The sequence below is a fragment of the Carettochelys insculpta genome, chromosome 22 (genome assembly GCF_033958435.1).
Source record: "Carettochelys insculpta isolate YL-2023 chromosome 22, ASM3395843v1, whole genome shotgun sequence".
NCBI lineage: Eukaryota > Metazoa > Chordata > Testudines > Carettochelyidae > Carettochelys > Carettochelys insculpta.
This window is the reverse complement of record NC_134158.1, coordinates 21449138-21465978: the sequence shown is the minus strand read 5'-3', so window position 1 is coordinate 21465978 and position 16841 is coordinate 21449138. Positions and strand designations below refer to the sequence as shown.

The 16841-nt window shown below is 64.2% G+C and overlaps 1 protein-coding gene across 1 annotated transcript in view; it reads left to right on the top strand.

Annotated features, from left to right (window-relative positions):
* Positions 1-16841, top strand: part of RYR1 (ryanodine receptor 1) — a 123555-nt gene that overhangs the window by 39279 nt on the left and 67435 nt on the right. The window contains 11 exon segments of the mRNA XM_075015975.1: positions 1571-1700; positions 6529-6689; positions 7026-7191; positions 7321-7407; positions 7970-8196; positions 10182-10974; positions 11461-11661; positions 12123-12234; positions 13267-13413; positions 14712-14985; positions 16637-16751. Of these exon segments, the coding sequence (XP_074872076.1) occupies positions 1571-1700; positions 6529-6689; positions 7026-7191; positions 7321-7407; positions 7970-8196; positions 10182-10974; positions 11461-11661; positions 12123-12234; positions 13267-13413; positions 14712-14985; positions 16637-16751 (2413 nt within the window).

Sequence of the window (16841 nt, the reverse complement as noted above, 5' to 3'; positions counted from 1 at the left end):
CAAAGAAGCCCCTCAAGTGATGAGCTGGAATGAGGACAAACGGAGGAACCTCTGGGGCCCTTGCTACACCTCTGCCCACGTGGAGGGAATCCCGTTGTTCTCCGTTTGAAAAAGGGACCCAAGCTGGAGATTGTCACATGAGCCTGGCCAGGCCTGACTCCGTCCTTTGTGGGCAGCGGCTGTGGCTGATTTGCTGGTATGAACCTGCACAGCAAAGTCCCTCAGGTGTGGTTGACACCACATTGAGGCGCATTGTCAGCGCGCTGCTGCTGTCCGCTTTCACCATGCTGTGATGGAGTCGGGGCAGAGCATGTGTGAGACTCAGGCTGGATGTGTGAGACAAGCAGAGCAGCTCTCAGCAGCTAAGGATGACCCTGGGGCTATAACCTGGGCTGGCAGGTAACACCTCAGCCCTGAACAAAGAGGAGGGAGGAGCCGAGCTGGGGTTTTTGAATCGGAAGCAGTTGGAGGCTGGCGGGGAGAGGGATCTGGAAAGAGCCAGCCTGGCGAGGGGGGAAGCTACACCCCAGAGGGGCACCCCTCGGGCTCCTCTCCCCAGGACGGGTTGGAATGACTGTCTCGGATGGCTGCACTGACTCTTCTGTGAGAAACTGGGCTTCTGTCGCCTCATAAACTTCCTGTTCTACCTGCTGAGTGAGAGTCACTCCTGCCTGCAGCCGGGGTGCAGAGCTTGGGGACCCCTGAGCCCCATCACACGTGCGTTGGCCAAGCCTGTGATGTTCTCCCAGGCACAAGACAAAACCGCTGTCCTGAAGCACTTTGAAGTCCGCCAATACAATTTATTGGAAGGAAATAGCGAGGGAGGCATCAGACGCCCACGGCGCTGAGCCCACCGTTATTGATGATGGTGAATACAATTTAGGAGGCCATGAGCTTCCGCGGGACAGACCTGCTTCTTCAGCTCTGGGAAATCCCGCTGCGTGATCGCTGAGAGTGGAGGCGAAGAGAGTTCAACAGCGGGACAGGAGAGCCCCGCGATACAAGCTGACGAAGGAGCTCGGCAGGACGGGCCTGGGGGGAAGGAAATTAGTTTCTCCAAGTGTCTGTTCCGTGACCAGACGTTTGCAATGCCGGCACACAGCCCCTGGCTGACGGCGCACGTGCCTGAGCAGTGCAGACCAAAGGAGGGACTCGCCCGCTGGCGGCTGACGCCTCCCTCCGCCCAGGTCGCCCCAGGGTTGGCACAAACGTAGAGCAGAGGTGACGACAATTCGCACGTTCAGCCCACAGTCCAGCGAGGTTGCGGGCAGGGAAAGGGCCGTGGGGCTTGTCCGCCGCAGGCTGGTGCTGTCTCGGTTTGTCCCCAGGGCACGGCCTGGCTGGGTCGGGGTTGGGGGCTGGGAATGCGGCCTGGGGCCTGTCCCCTCTGACCCGCATTGGAGGTATTAAGCCAGGGCTGTGACGGGTGGGGGCCGGTAACTCACCGCCGGCAGTGCCTGCCTGCCGCACACCCAGCACAGGGGCTGCCCTGGCTGGGCCCTGCCCGCCTGTGCCTGCTCCGAGGGGAGGGGCGCTCACCCCGGCTGACCCCCTCTTTGTGCACCCTCAGCTTCCTGTTCAAGGCAAAGAAGGCCACGCTCATGGCCCCGCCCCCTGTCGTGCCCTCTGTGCCTCGGCTGGAGGAGGATGTGGTGCCCGATGACCGTGACGACCCCGAGATCATCATGAACACCACCACGGTACTGGGCTGAGCGGGGGCGCCGTGCCACAGGGCATGGGGGGGCGCAGCAGGGGGCACCGTGCCGCAGGGCGTGGGGGAGGGGCGCAGCAGGGGGCGCCGTGACACAGGGCGTGGGGGGGGGCGCAGCAGGGGGCGCCGTGACACAGGGCGTGGGGGAGGGGCTGAGCGGGGGCGCCGTGCCGCACGGCGTGGGTGGGGTGCAGCAGGGGGCGCCGTGCCGCAGGGCGTGGGTGGGGTGCAGCAGGGGGCGCCGTGCCGCAGGGCGTGGGGGGGCGCAGCAGGGGGCGCCGTGCTGCAGGGCGTGGGGGGGCGCAGCAGGGGGCGCCGTGCCGCTGGGCGTGGGGGGGCGCAGCAGGGGGCGCCGTGCCGCTGGGCGTGGGGGGGCGCAGCAGGGGGCGCCGTGCTGCTGGGCGTGGGGGGGGCGCAGCAGGGGGCGCCGTGCTGCTGGGCGCGGGGGGGGGCGCAGCAGGGGGCGCCGTGCTGCTGGGCGCGGGGGGGGCGCAGCAGGGGGCCCCCCTCCCTGGTCAAGGCTGTTCTAAGTTCACTCGAAGCTGCGCCTATTAATCCCCGTCCAGGAGCTCAGGGCCGTGGCAGGCAGAGCTGTCTCTCCCCAGGCCCCGGCCCTGCTGCAATGGGCAGAGGGACCTCTCCCAGCTGCGCAACAGGCACTCCTCCCCCGGCCCCAGCGCCCAGCCTCTTCCCGCACCCAGGCCTGCACCCATCCCGGCCCCGCGCGGGACGAGTTTTGTGGCGTGTGCCGACAGGGATGCTGAGTCACAGGCCCCTCCGCACTGCGGCACCCCGCAGGGCTCGTTCTGCACGCCGGCGGGCAGGACCAGGAACGCTGCTGCAGCCCCCAGCGCGGCCCTGGGGAGAGCTGGGGGGCGCCTGCTGCGGGGTATGGGGAGGGGCTGGGCGACGGTGTGGAGGGATGGAGGTAGAAGGGGGCTCAGCAGGGGCGCACTCCCCTCTCCATGCCGGCCCCAGTGCAGCAGTCAAACAGCCATAAAAACGGCCAGGCGGGGTCAGACCAAAGCTCTATCCAGCCCAGTGTCCTGCTGCCGACGGTGGCCAAAGCCAGGTGCCCGGAGGGAGTGAACCAAACAGCCGGTCATCACCCAGTGAAGTGAGCCACCCCCTCTTGCCCGTTCCCAGCGCCTGACAAACACGGCTCGGGACCCCATCCCTGCCCGGCCTGGCTAACAGCCACGGATGGACCCAACCACCGGGGGTTTATCAAACTCGTCTTTGAACCCTGTTAATGTCCTGGCCTTTACAACAGCCTCCGGCGAGGAGTTCCACAGGCCGGCTGCGCCCTGTGTGCGGAAATCCCTCCCTTGGTTTGTTTTCAACCTGCTGCCCATTCACTCTATTGGTGACCCCTAGTTCTAGTGTTCTGGGAACAAGTAAATAACTTCCTGATTCACTTTCTCTACAGCAGTAACAATTTTACAGAGCTCTACCGTTTCCCCCTTAATATCCTCTTTTCTAACGTGGAAAGCCCCAGTCTGTTTAACCTCCCCTCATGTGGCCCCCATTCGAAACCCTCCTCAGTTTTGTTGCCCTTTTCTGAACTTTTCAAATACCAAGATAGCTTTTTTGAGATGAGGCGACCACATCTGTAAGCTTTTCCCCAACAAATTACCTTCAGCCGTGTGGCTGACAATTCTGTTCTTTACTATAGTTTCAACTAATTTGCCTGGTACTGATGTTAGACTTACCAGCCTGTAATTCCAGGATCACCACTCGAGCCCTTTTTAAGAATGGTGTCACATTAGCTGTCTTCCACTCATTAGGTGCAGAAGATGAGTTAAAGGATAGGTGAAAAAGCACAGTTAATAGTTCCGCAATTTCCCTTTGGAGTTCTTTCAGGACTCTTGGCTGAATGCCACCTGGGCCTGGCGACTTAGTACTGTTTAGTTTATTGGTTAGTTCCAAAACCTCCTCTGTCGACACCTCAACCTGGGACAATTCCTCAGGTTTGTCACCTACAAAGAATGGCTCAGGTTGGGGAATCTCCCTCACATCTTCAGCCATGAAGGCCAATGCAAAGAATTAATTTAGTTTCTCCAGTGACCTTATTGTCCTTGAATGTTCCTTTAGTGTCTTGGTCAGCAGGTGGCCCCACTGGTTGCTTAGCAGGCTTTCTGCTTCTGGTGTACTTCCAAAAATCGCTATTGCTCTCTAAGTTTTTGGCTAGCTGCCCTTCATCTTCCTTTTGGGCCTTCCTAATTATATTTTTGCATTTCATTTGAGAGAGTACAAGGCTCCTTTTCTTCCCCTTTCTGTTTAACTAACCTCCTCATTTTTCTGTCATTCCCCTTTCTGAAATTAGATGCTGCAGCTGTGGTGTTAGTCCCACCCCAGGGACGTTGAATTTAGTTATATTGTGGTCACTGTTTCCAGGTGGTCCAGCCATATTCATCTCCTGGACCAGATCCAGTGCTCCACGTAGGACTAACTCAGAAATTGCCACTCCCCTTGAGGGTTCCAAGAAGCAGTCAAGAAATGGTATCTCTGCATCCCGTCCCGTGGGGACGTGTACTCAGTCGATACGGGGATAGTTGAAATCCCCCATTATTACTGAGCCATTTTATTTTGATAGCCTTTGTAATCTCACTTGGTGTTTCACGGTCACTATCATCATCCCGTTCAGGAGGTCGGTGATATATCCCGACTGCTCTGTTCTTACTAGAGCACAGAATTACTATCCCCAGAGATCGTGTGGGACAGTTTGGTTCATTTTCTATTTTTACTTCATTTGATTCTTTTTTCCCCTTTATATGTAGTGCCAGTCCTCCACCAGCACTACCTGTTCTGTCCTTCCCCTATATTTAGTACCCTGCTGTGACTGTCTCTCATTGATTATCCTCATTCCACCAAGTTTCTCTGATGCCCGTTATCTCGGTAGCCTCACTCAAGATGAGGCATTCTAGTTCGCCCATCTTATGATTTTGACTTCCAGCGATAGAGCGCATAAGCACTTTGCTCGTCTTCATTTGACTGTTTCCCATCTGATCTTGCCTATATTTTATTATCTTCCCTCCTCCCCTCTTTACTAGGACATGGAGGATCTATTAATAGCCCTCTCCTAAGGGATGTCTCTGGCTGATACATCCACCCCCAGTGGCTTTCCCCCAGACCTTAGTTTACAAACGGCTCTATCAGCGTCGTGATGCTAAGTGCCAGCAGCCTGGTTCCTTTGTGGTTTTGGTGGAGTCCATCCTTCCTGTATAGGCTCCCACTTCCCCCAAAGTTTCCCCAGTTCCTAATGAATCTAAACCCCCCCTCCCTGCACCATCATCTCGCCCGCGCAGTGAGACCCTGCTGTTCTGCCTGCCTACCCGGCCCTGCACAGGAAGCTGGAAGTGTTTCAGAAAACGCTAGCGTTGCGATCCTGGATTTCAGTCTCTCACCTAGCAGCCTAATTTAGGCCTCCAGGACCTCGCCTGCATTTCCCTATGTCATTGGTACCTACCTGAGCCGCAACCACCAGCTCCTCCCCAGCACTACACACAAGTCTATCTACATGTCTTGAGAGATCTGCAGCCTTCACACCAGGCCGACCAGCCGCCATACGGTTCTCTGGGTCATCACAAACCCGGCTGTCTATGACAACAGCAGCAAGTCCTGTGGCACCTTCTGGACTAACAGAGATTTTGGAGCATCAGCTTTCATGGGCAAAGAGCCGCTTTGTCAGATGCATCCGATGAAGCGGGTCTTTGCCCCCGAAAGCTGATGCTCCAAAACGTCCGTTAGTCTCTAAGGTGCCACAGGGCTGCTTGCTGTGCTCGCGGCTACGGGCTAACACGGCGACCTCTCTGCTACTTGTCACCAGCTGTCTATGCTGCTCATGATGGGCTCCTAGGTTACTCACACCTGCCCTTTCCTAACGCCTGGAGCGCCCTGCGCTGGAGAGGTTCTTCGCTGCCGGAGGAGGCCACAGCCTCATCTGGAAGGAGAGTCCCAGCTGCGGGATGGTTCCCTCTGCTCCTGCTGGATGTTCTCCTTCCCCCAGAGGCTGTGTGACCGGGGTGGGGCAGCTCTGCTCTGTCCTGGAAGGGCTCATGTACGAGCCTCTCTGCCTCCCGTACCTCCTCCAGTTCAGCCACCCTGGCCTCCGAAGTCCATATGCAGCCACCGAGGGCCAGGAGCTCCATGCACCAGACGCACGCGTATCCCACCTGTCCATAGGATGCTATGTACATACAGGCTACCTTGGGTGCAGGAAATGGGACAGCCTCCGCTCTGCCGCTGGGCGTCGGCCGCTTTCTCCTTCGACTCCTGGCGCTAATGAGTCTCTCGATAAGTTTTCTTTTTTTTTTTGAAAAGTCAGGTGGTTTTGCTTTTAGTTTAGTTCTAGGGATGCCAGGTGTGCCTGTCCCCTTCCGACCTCTCTCGACAAGCTCCCCCGTTAGCCGCGCCCGTTCGCTAGTGCGCTGGGGTCACCGTGGGTCAGGGGCTCCCCTGGGGGCACTCTACTCCGTCCATACTCACCCCAGTGCAGCACGGTGGTGAGGGGGTGCCAGGGGGTGCTCTTGCCCAGCTGTGATGACCCCAGCGAGGTTCAAGGGGCATCCTGCTGCAGGGAGCTCCCCTGGGGGCAGGGGAATCAGCAGGGGGTGCTCTCCCTTGGCCTCAGTGGGGCACTGGGGGCACTGTCCTGCATAGGGCTCCCCCAGGGGGGCTCCCCCACCCTGTACTGACCCCAGTTTGGTGCTTCAGGGCCTGGGGGCCTGGCAGGGGGTGCTCTGTCCTGTCCGTACTGGCCCCAGAGCAGCTTGGCCGATGCCACCTGGACTGACCTCCCCTTCCCCCACCCCCAGTACTATTACTCAGTGCGGATCTTCGCGGGCCAGGAGCCCACCTGCGTCTGGGTGGGCTGGGTGACCCCCGACTTCCATCAACACGACCTGGCCTTCGACCTGAGCAAGGTGCGCACCGTCACCGTCACCATGGGCGACGCTCAGGGCAACATCCATGACAGGTGAGGGGGGCGGCCTCTGCCGCCGAGCAAGCGCCGGGGGGCTGGGAGGGTGCAGAGTGAGCTACTGCAGGTGGGGGAGCAGGGGGCGACCCCCCGGGGGCAGCCAGGGGTCTTTACATTTGGAGCGGACCAAGGGGGTGGGAGGCTGGGCCATGGGGCCGAGGCAGAAGGCAGGAGAGGCCCCCGGGCTGTGGGGGCAGGAGTCCAGGAGGCCGCTTGGGCCAGAGGCTGCAGGGGAGTTCAGGAGTGGGGGTTGGGGGGGCAGAGGAGGGTTGGAGGAGGGGTCAGAGGCCAGCGGGAGGGTGAGTCACCCCAGACCCTCCCCTCACCCGGCAGCATCAAGCGCAGCAACTGCTACATGGTGTGGGGCGGGGACTTCGTGAGCAGCTCCCAGCAGACCCGGGTCAGCACCGTGGACCTGGTGCTGGGCTGCCTGGTCGACCTGGCCACGGGCCTCATGACCTTCACAGCCAATGGCAAGGAGAGCAACACCTTCTACCAGGTGAGCGGCCCCAGACCAGACCAGCCCCTCCCCGGCTGGTCCACCCAAGGGCTGGGCGGGAGCCAGGCCTCCAGGGCTGTGCTGGCTCCGTCCATCCGGGCTGTGTCTCACTCCTGTCGTCTGGACCAGGTGGAGCCAAACACCAAGCTCTTCCCAGCTGTCTTCGTGCTTCCGACCAGCCAGAACGTCCTCCAGTTCGAGCTGGGCAAAATGAAGGTAGGGACATGGGCTGGCTGTAACCTCAGCTGGCAGGTAACACCTCGCTGCCTGAACAAGGAGCAGGGGAGGAGCCCAGCTGGTTTGAATCAGAGGCGGCGGTTAGAAGGTGGCAGGGAGAGGGGAAAGGCAGTTGGCCTGTGCTGAGGGGAGAGGGAAAAGAAGGGGGCTGGTGCCTCGATGGGGCCCCCCTCAGGCTCCTCTCCCCAGGGTGGGTTGGACTGACGGTCTCTGCCTGCTGCACGGACAGCTCTGTCGACTAATAAACCTCCTGTTCTACCTGCTGAGCAAAGGTCACTCCTGGCTGCCGTTGGGGTGCAGTGCTTGGGGACCCCTGAACCTCATCGCAGGACAGCCCCTGCCCCCCACTCCCCAGAACAGCTGGTCTCCCAGTCTCCTGACCTCCCAGCCAGGCAGCTCCTGCTGAGGGGAGCCTGGAAGGATTTGCTTTGTGACTGAAGCGCTGTCGCTCTGTGTGGGAAGCGGGGACTAGTGGTTAGAGAGGGGGCCAGGACTCCTGGGTTCTCTCCCCGGCTCAGCTGCCAGCTCTCTCCCATTGCAGAACATCATGCCCCTGTCGGCCGCCATGTTCCACAGCGAGCGCAAGAACCCCGAGCCGCAGTGCCCCCCACGCCTGCTCATCCAGATGCTGACGCCCGTGACCTGGAGCCGCATGCCCAACGAGTTCCTGGTGGTGGACACAGCCCGTGTCAGCGAGCGGCACGGCTGGATGGTGGAGTGCAGTGACCCCCTGGTCATGATGGCCTTGCACATCCCCGAGGAGAGCCGGTGAGCACCGCCTGCAGCCAGCCACCCCCAGGGCGAGAGCCAGGCGGAGCGCCTCCCCATCTCCATCTCCTCTGTGTGTGCACATGGGAGCCCGTCATTGCTCAAGTCTCCTTTCCCCGTGTGTTTTCAGCCCAGCCAGCCCCATAACCTGGCAGCTGAGAGAGCGACTCCAGCAGCTGGCAGCAGTAGTAGGCTGTTAACCCCTTGTATCGCTTCTCAGTGGCTGGTCCAAATGCTGGGGGTGTCCCACGAGGGCCAGCCCTTTGGGAGCCATCTTGGTGAAAGCTGGGGAGTAGCCCTGCTTTGCTGGCTCTGCCCTCTGCCCCGCAGGACTGTTCTGCTTGTTCTCCCTTACCTGCCGAAAGTGAGGTGTCAGGCTGACAGACCAGTGCTGCGCCCCACACCAGAAGTGACTGCATCTCAGTGGTGCAGGGAGGGGTGAACTGAGCCATGGGGCAGGGATTATGTTCTCTGAGGATCAGTCATTCCCTCACTGTCAGATCCTGGACTAGGGCCCAGGCGTCCTGCCTCCCAGCCCCTTGCTCTAACCACTAGACCCCACTCTCCTGCTAGTGCTGGGAATAGAACACAGATGTCCTGGTGTAGCAGGGCAGGCTCGAGTGGGACACTAGGGAGAGTTCCAAATTAGGGCCAATTGCTTAGAGGCAAAGCTGCCCCAGCCCAAGCCTGGTGGTCCTCCATGCTAAGGCACCAAACCATCCCAAAGAGCACGTCTCTGCGCCGTGCGGGCTGGCAAGAAGTCAGACAAGCCACCTCCTTAGACGCGCCAGTTCTCCAGTGTCCCCACGAGCCGCGCTCCTGGAGGGCTGAGCCTGTAGGAGACCGGTCTCATCGAGTAAAAGGACCAACCACACGCCCAGATCCATTTACTACTCAGTTCTGATCCCAGAATCATCACAGGCCTTTAGTAGCTAAAAGTTTAGTTATGAAACGCAAGAAAGGCGGGAGCTGGGCGGGCGAAAGGAACCCAACACACACGCCGCGTGCAGAGTTCTTGTAGCAGTGGGGGAAGAAACTGGCAGCAGCAGTGAAGTCCCTGGAATACAACCCCCTCAGGACGGTTTGGTTAGGGCTTGTCAGCAGTAAAGATGCTCCAGAGGTGAGACGCAGGACTGTAAGACAAACCAGAGGGGTTTCCACGGCCTTTTGTCTTCTGCCCCTGGGGGGATCGCAGGGTCTTTGCTGTGGAAAATTGCACCCCACAATGGTGTTTGGAGGCAGGTGGGCCAGTCGCCTGTCCAGGCACGACTCCGTTCTTTGCAGGTCGCAGCCGTGGCTCCCCTGCTGTCTGAACGCTCCCAGGCAGGGTCGTCAGGTGCGACTCGGCCCGGTGTCAGTCAAGCACTGCTACTCAAATTGTACCTTTTGCCAAACTCGCCCCCGTGCTCCCCTCGTGCTGCTCAGAGTCGAACCCCTTGAGATACAAGCGCGCGGCCGCAGCCCGTAGCATCAAATGCAGAACTGATACGCAAGTGCTCACACATTAATGGCAACCAGTGCACCAGAAGCGCTTCCTGGACACGTCACACGGCCCCATTGTGTGAGACTCATGGCAAGCACAGAATCGTGGTCGCACGAGTGAACTCAGTGGTCATATTTTAGTCAGATAACGTCACACCTGGCTCCCCGCAGCCCCCAGCTCTGATCACCAGACCCTGTTCTCCTCCCCGCTAGGGTCAGAACCCAGGAGCCCCGGCTGCCAGCCCCCTGCTCTAACTCACAGACCCTGCTCCCCTCCCCGCTAGGGCCAGAACCCAGGAGTCCTGGCTGCCAGCCCCTGCTCTAACTCACAGACCCTGCTCCCCTCCCCGCTAGGGCCAGAACCCAGGAGTCCCGGCTGCCAGCCCCTGCTCTAACTCACAGACCCTGCTCCCCTCCCTGCTAGGGCCAGAACCCAGGAGTCCTGGCTGCCAGCCCCTCCTCTAACCAGTGGGCACCGCTCTCCCTCTGCCCCTGCCCTGCAGGTGCATCGACATCCTGGAGCTGTCAGAGCAGCAGGACCTGCTGACGTTCCACCACCACTCCCTGCAGCTCTACTGCGCCGTGTGCGCCCTGGGCAACAACCGGGTGGCCCACGCCCTGTGCAGCCACGTGGACGAGTCGCAGCTGCTGTACGCCATCGAGAGCCCCTACCTGCCCGGCCCGCTGCGCAGCGGCTACTACGACCTGCTGATGAGCATGCACCTGGAGTCGGCCAGGCGGGCCCGGCTCACCATGAGCAGCGAGTACATCGTGCCCATGACCGATGCCACCAAGAGCATCCGCCTCTTCCCTGAGAGCAGCCACAAGCCTGGCCTGCCCGGCGTGGGCATGAGCCCCTGCCTGCGCCCGCCCCTGCACTTCTCCCCTCCCTGCTTCATCAGCACCAGCCCCGAGCGGTACCAGCTGAGCCCCGAGCTGCCGCTGGAGGCGCTGAAGCTCAAGGCGCTGGCCATGCTGACGGAGGCGGTGCAGGACGGGGGGCAGCACAGCCGCGACCCGGTGGGTGGGAGCGTGGAGTTCCACTTCGTGCCCATCCTCAAGCTGGTCTCCACCCTGCTGGTCATGGGCGTCTTCGGGGACGAGGACACGCGGCACGTCCTGCGCATGATCGAGCCGTCTGTCTTCGGCGAGCCGGCCGAGGCGGAGCGGGGCGAGCCAGAGAAGCCGGAGGAGGAGGAGGGGGAGAAGGCCGTGGTGAAGGCTGGCGAGGAGGATGGCGAGGGGCTGGAGGAGGGGCTGCTACAGATGAAGCAGCCTGAGTCGGTCAAGCTGCAGGTGAGAGGCCCGTGGCTCCTGGGCCCGGCCCATCATCTCCCTGTGGCACGGAGAGGGGGATCCCCTGCCCCCGTCTCCCTGTGGCACAGAGTGGGGGATCCCCCTGCCCCCGTCTCCCTGTGGCACGGAGAGGGGGATCCCCCTGCCCCCGTCTCCCTGTGGTGCACAGCAGGGGATCCCCCGTCCCTGTCTCCCTGTGGCAGAGTGGGGGATCCCCCTGCCCTCTGCCTTTCTGAGGCGCTGAGAGGGTGATCCCCTGCCTCCCATCTCCCCGTAGTGCTGAGTGGGGGACCCAGGGCAGAGAGGGGCATCGCTGCCCTGTCTTCCCACAGCCCCAGTGACGCTGGCCCATCCTCCCCATTGGCCCCACATCTGGCTCCGAGCTCCCAGCACCGGTGGGCCCAGGGTTACCGTCTGGGAGCGGGTGTCTGTCTGTGTCAGCGTCTCCCGGCGCACGGAGCGCTAACGTCCGGCCCCTCGCCCCAGATGTGCAACCTGCTGCAGTACTTCTGTGACCGGGAGCTGCAGCACCGGGTGGAGGCGATCATCGCCTTCTCGGAGCGCTACATGGACCGGCTGCAGAGCAACCAGCGCCAGCGCTATGGGCAGCTCATGCAGGCCTTCACCATGTCCGCCGCCGAGACCGCCCGGCGCACCCGCGAGTTCCGCTCCCCGCCGCAGGAGCAGGTACCTCCCTGGCGTGGCTACGCCCCTCCCCAACCCCTGGTACCGCCCCGGCACGGCAAACCCGGCCCCCGGTACCGCCCCGGCACGGCAAACCCGGCCCCCGGTACCGCCCCGGCACCACGATCCCCCTCCCCAGCCTTAGTACCTCGCCAGCACTGCACACTCGGCTCCTGATACCTCCCCGGCACAATGCTGCTCCCACCCCCAGCCCTTGGTACCTCCCCAGCACGGCAAACCGAGCCCTGGCACCTCCCTGAACGACACAGGCCCCAGGACATCAGTGGGGCAGGGATGTGGGGGAGCTGTGGCGCAGGGCAAGGGACGAGGACAGGGCGTGATGCTTCATCCCTCAGTGCTCTGTGGCTGTCGGCTGGGGCTTGCAGGGATGCAGAGCCTGGCCTGGCCCACTCGCCCCTCCCGTGTGCTCCCCCCACTCCTCACCCTGTCACATCCCCGCCCAGATCAACATGCTGCTGAACTTCAAGAACGGCGTGGACGAGGAGGAGTGCCCGGTGCCAGACGAGATCCGTGATGAGCTGCTGGACTTCCACGCCGACCTGCTGAGCCACTGTGGTGAGAGGCCCCCTGGCCCAGGGACCACCCCCCCGGGTGCCTTCTGCTGTGCCCGGGGCCCGTCCGAGCAGGTGTCAGCCCCCCCCACCTGTACCCAGGGACCATCCCACCGGGTGCCCCTTGCCATGCCCGGAGCCTGGCCGACCAGGTGTCAGCCCCCCCTCCCCAACCTGTACCCAGGGACCATCCCACCGGGTGCCCCTGCGGTGCCCGGGGCCCGTCCGAGCGGGTGTCAGCCCCCGCTCCCCAACCTGTACCCAGGGACCATCCCACCGGGTGCCCCTTGCCATGCCCGGAGCCTGTCCAACCAGGTGTCAGCCCCCCCCAACCTGTACCCAGGGACCATCCCCCTGGGTGCCCCTGCTGTGCCTGGAGCCTGTCCGAGCGGGTGTCAGCCCCCCACACCTGTACCCAGGGACCATCCCACCGGGTGCCCCTTGCTATGCCTGGGGCCCATCCGAGCAGGTGTCAGCCCCCCTCAACCTGTACCCAGGGACCATCCCACTGGGCACCCCCCGACCATGCCTGGGGCCCGTCCAACCAGGTGTCAGCCCCCCGCAACCTGTACCCAGGGACCATCCCACTGGGCACCCCCCCACCATGCCTGGGGCCCGTCCAAGCAGGTGTCAGCCCCCCCCACCTGTACCCAGAGACCACCCCCCTGGGTGCCCCTGCTGTGCCCGCGGCCCGTCCGACCAGGTGTCAGCCCCCTGCACCTGTACCCAGGGACCATCCCCCTGGGTGCCCCTGCTGTGCCCGCAGCCCGTCCGACCAGGTGTCAGCCCCCCCACCTGTACCCAGGGACCATCCCACCAGGTGCCCCCCCACCATGCCTGGGGCCCATCCAAGCAGGTGTGGGCCCACCACCCCATCACCCCGCCCCCCGGGTGTCCCATCCCCACTCCCAGTGCCCAGGGCCCACTCGGCCTGGCACCCTCCTGCACCTCCCCAGCCTGGGGTCCCTCCCTCCCGCCTTCCCCTGCTCCCAAGGGCTCTCCCCATCCCCGGGCCCATGCGTGCCGTGTCCCCCAGGCATCGAGGCTGAAGGCGGGGAGGAGGAGGAGGAGGAGGACACATCCCTGCGGCGGCGGCTGATGACGCTGGTGGAGAAGGTGCTGAGCTTGCGGAAGAAGAAGGACCCGGAGGAGGAGCCGCCCCCCGAGGAGGAGCCGGCGCCCAGTGAGTGGGGTGGGAGCCGGCAGCCAGTAGCGATGGGACACCAGCCAGGCCCTGGTCGTGCCGGGGGGGAAGGGGCCCTCTTGTTTTATATCTGCCAGAGCAGAGACCTCCTAAGCTGTGGGCCCCAGGATACCCCCCCACGCTCCCCAGCCACCTGGCACTGGCCCTCGCCCCGATCTGCTGCCCCTGGCTCCAGCCGCCTGGCGCCACGCCTTATCCCCAGTCACGAGGTGCTGCTCCCGCCCCCTCCAGCCGCCTGGCAAGGAGCGTATCAATTCCGGACGAGCTGCTGAGCACAGGGCAGCCACAGCCCAGGTGGGGGGCACCAAGCCATCTGGAAGAGCATTGCTGTCCTGGCCATGGGCTGGCAAGAAGCCGTACCCGCAATGCCCTCAGCCATGCCAGGAGCGCCGTGCCCTGGAACCCCCCCGATGAAGGGCTCTTGCGAGCCCACCGGAGCAGCCGGGAGGAAGGCGAGAGCTGGGACTGGTCGGAGGAACCCGCTGCCCACACGCATTGCAAAGCTCCTGCGCCAGCCTGGGGCAGGGCCGGAGTAAACCACAGGCTGACGTCAAATCTCTGCTCACTTGCCAGTCGCTGGCAGGCCCTGGCTCCCTGGGCTAGAAGGCTCCCAGCCGGGGGCGGCTGGGCCAGGCCCCAGGGCCTTTCCTGCCTGCTCCCGGCTGGGGAGAAGCACAGCGGCAAGGCCCCATCCGTCCGGTCGCTCAGGTGTTTGTGGGGAGCAGCCGCTGCTCCCAGCCAGTCCGGCCCTTCGCCAGCCGGCTCGTCCGCGGTGGCTGGGCTCCTCACAGGGCCTGCGGCACTCCGGTGCTGCGCCGGGGCCTCGGCCTTCCCCATACGCTGGCCAGGCAGCTTGTGGGGGCCGGCCAGAGCCGCGCCCGGCTCAGCGCCGCCGGTGCGAGAAGGACACGGCCCAGCCGGCAGAGGGAAGCTGGTTCCCAGCGCCCCGGGAACGTGAAACAGGGGCTGCAGCTGTTGGGTAACCTCCCATCCCCCAGCGCAGCGCTGTCCCCCGCCCCTCCCCCAGGGTGCCTGGCACCGGCCCTGCCCCCGGGGCCTTTCCGGGGTCCCCTTGTCACCGGCGCTGCCCCCCAGGGGTTCTGTATTTCCCATAGCAGAGAGCTCCTGAGCTGGGGGTCCCACAATGCCCCAGGCTTGGGGTCCAGGCCCCAGGGCCCATAGGCACCACCAGCCCTTCTCACCCCCGCACCCCCCCGTGGCCTGGCGCTGCCCCCCGGCGCTACCCCAGCCTGGCGCTGACTCCTGCCCCCCTCCAGGCACCCTGCAGCAGCTGATCTCCCACACCATGGTGCTCTGGGCGCAGGAGTCCTTCGTCCAGAGCCCGGCGCTGGTGCGCGTCATGTTCAGCCTGCTGCACCGGCAGTACGACGCCATCGGGGAGCTGCTGCGCGCCCTGCCCCGGGCCTACACCATCAACGCCGTCTCCGTGGGCGACGCCATGAGCCTGCTGGAGAGCCTGGGCCAGATCCGCTCCCTGCTCATCGTGCAGATGGGCCCGGAGGAGGAGACCCTCATGATCCAGAGCATCGGGTACTGCCCTGCCTGGGCCTGCGCCCCAGCCCCGTGTGCCCCCCGCCCCGTGTGCCCCCCGCTCCCCGGCCCCGAGTGCCCCCCGCCCCGTGTGCCCCCCACCCCTGGCCCCATGTGCCCCCCGCTCCCCAGCCCCGAGTGCCCCCCGCTCCCCAGCTCCGTGTGCCCCCAGCCCCGTGTGCCCCCCACCCCCGGCCCTGTGTGCTCCCCACTCCCCAGCCCCGAGTGCCCCCCGCTCCCCAGCTCCGTGTGCCCCCCGCTCCCTGGCTCCATGTGTGCCCCACACCCCAGCCCCGTGTGCCCCCCGCCCCCCAGCTCCGTGTGCCCCCAGCCCCGTGTGCCCCCTGCTCCCCGGCCCCGTGTGCTCCCCGCTCCCTGGCTCCATGTGCCCCCGGCTCCGTGTGCCCCCCACCCCCGTGTGTCCCCCGCTCCCCCAGACCCATGTGCCCCCCAGCCCCGTGTGCTCCCCGGCCCCGTGTGCCCCCGACTCCGTGTGCCCCCTGCTCCCCAGCCCCGTGTGCCCCCTGGTTCCATGTGCCCCCCGGCCCTGTGTGCCCCCCGCTCCCCAGCTCCGTGTGCTCCCTGCTCCCCGGCCCCGTGTGCCCCCCAGCCCCGTGTACTCCACGCTCCCTGGCTCCATGTGTGCCCCACACCCCGGCCCTGTGTGTCCCCTGCTCCCCAGCTCTGTGTGCTCCCCACACCCTGCACCCTGGCCTCCAGTGTGCCCTGCACCTGGGCCTGTGTTGACCCCTCACTCCAGCCCTGTGTTCACCCTGCACCTGCGCCTGTTTGTCCCCTGTGCCCTGCATCCCAGCCCTGTGTGTGCCCTGCACCCTAGCCCTGAGTTCCCCCCGCCTGTGCCTGCACCCCAGTCCCGTGTGTGCCCCACCAGGGCAACCTGGTCCTATGTACCCCCGTCACACCTTGCAAGGTGGTCCTGCATATCTCCCTCACTCACATCCTGCAGCCTGGCCCAGTGGTCCCCTCTCTGCCTGCGCCTCGCACCCCAGTCCTGCAGCCCCCCTTGCTGCCCATGTCCTGCACCCCAGTCTGTGCCCTGCACCCCGATCCTGCATAAAGCTGCGCCCTGTAACTCCCCCTGCCCCCCATGCCCTGTACCCGAGCCCAGGGGTCCCCTCACTGCCCAAGCTCCAGGCTTTGGCTTCCCCTCGCTGCCTGCGCCCCGTGGCCTGGGGCATCCTTGCTCTCTGCCCTGTTCATGTCCCACCTCCCTCCTGAGGCCCCATGTGTTGCCTCCCATGGGCTGGCCCCTCTTGTCCCCGAGGCACGTGGGGATCCATCCCCCAGAAATGGCTCCAAGTCCCTGCCGGAGCCTGGCACCTGCTAGCCTGGCCCTGGGTCCCCAGCTCTGCCAGTGCCCTGTGCCCTACGTTCCCCTAGCCCTGGGGCCCGCCGTCTTGCTGCCTGCACCCCCATCCCTGATCCAGAGCCCCCTGCTCTCCCTGCCACGGGGCCTGCCCCTCTTCCGCCACCCAGATGCCCATTGCAGGAGGAAGGAGGCGGGCGCCAGGGCTGAATCCCTCCCCAGCACTGTGGCCTCAGTGTGGCAAGGGCCGTGCCACAGCACAGGTCAGGCCGGGTCTGCCCGCCCCACCGCCCCCGAATGCCCCGTCCTTTTCTCCTGCCGCAGGAACATCATGAACAACAAAGTCTTCTACCAGCACCCCAACCTGATGCGGGCGCTGGGCATGCACGAGACGGTGATGGAAGTGATGGTCAACGTGCTGGGCGGGGGCGAGTCCAAGGTGAGCCGAGGGCTCCCGGCCGCGGGGGCTGCAGGGGAGGCCCAGCACGAGCTGGGCACGCAGACGGGTCACGCCGGTTCCCGGCTCCCG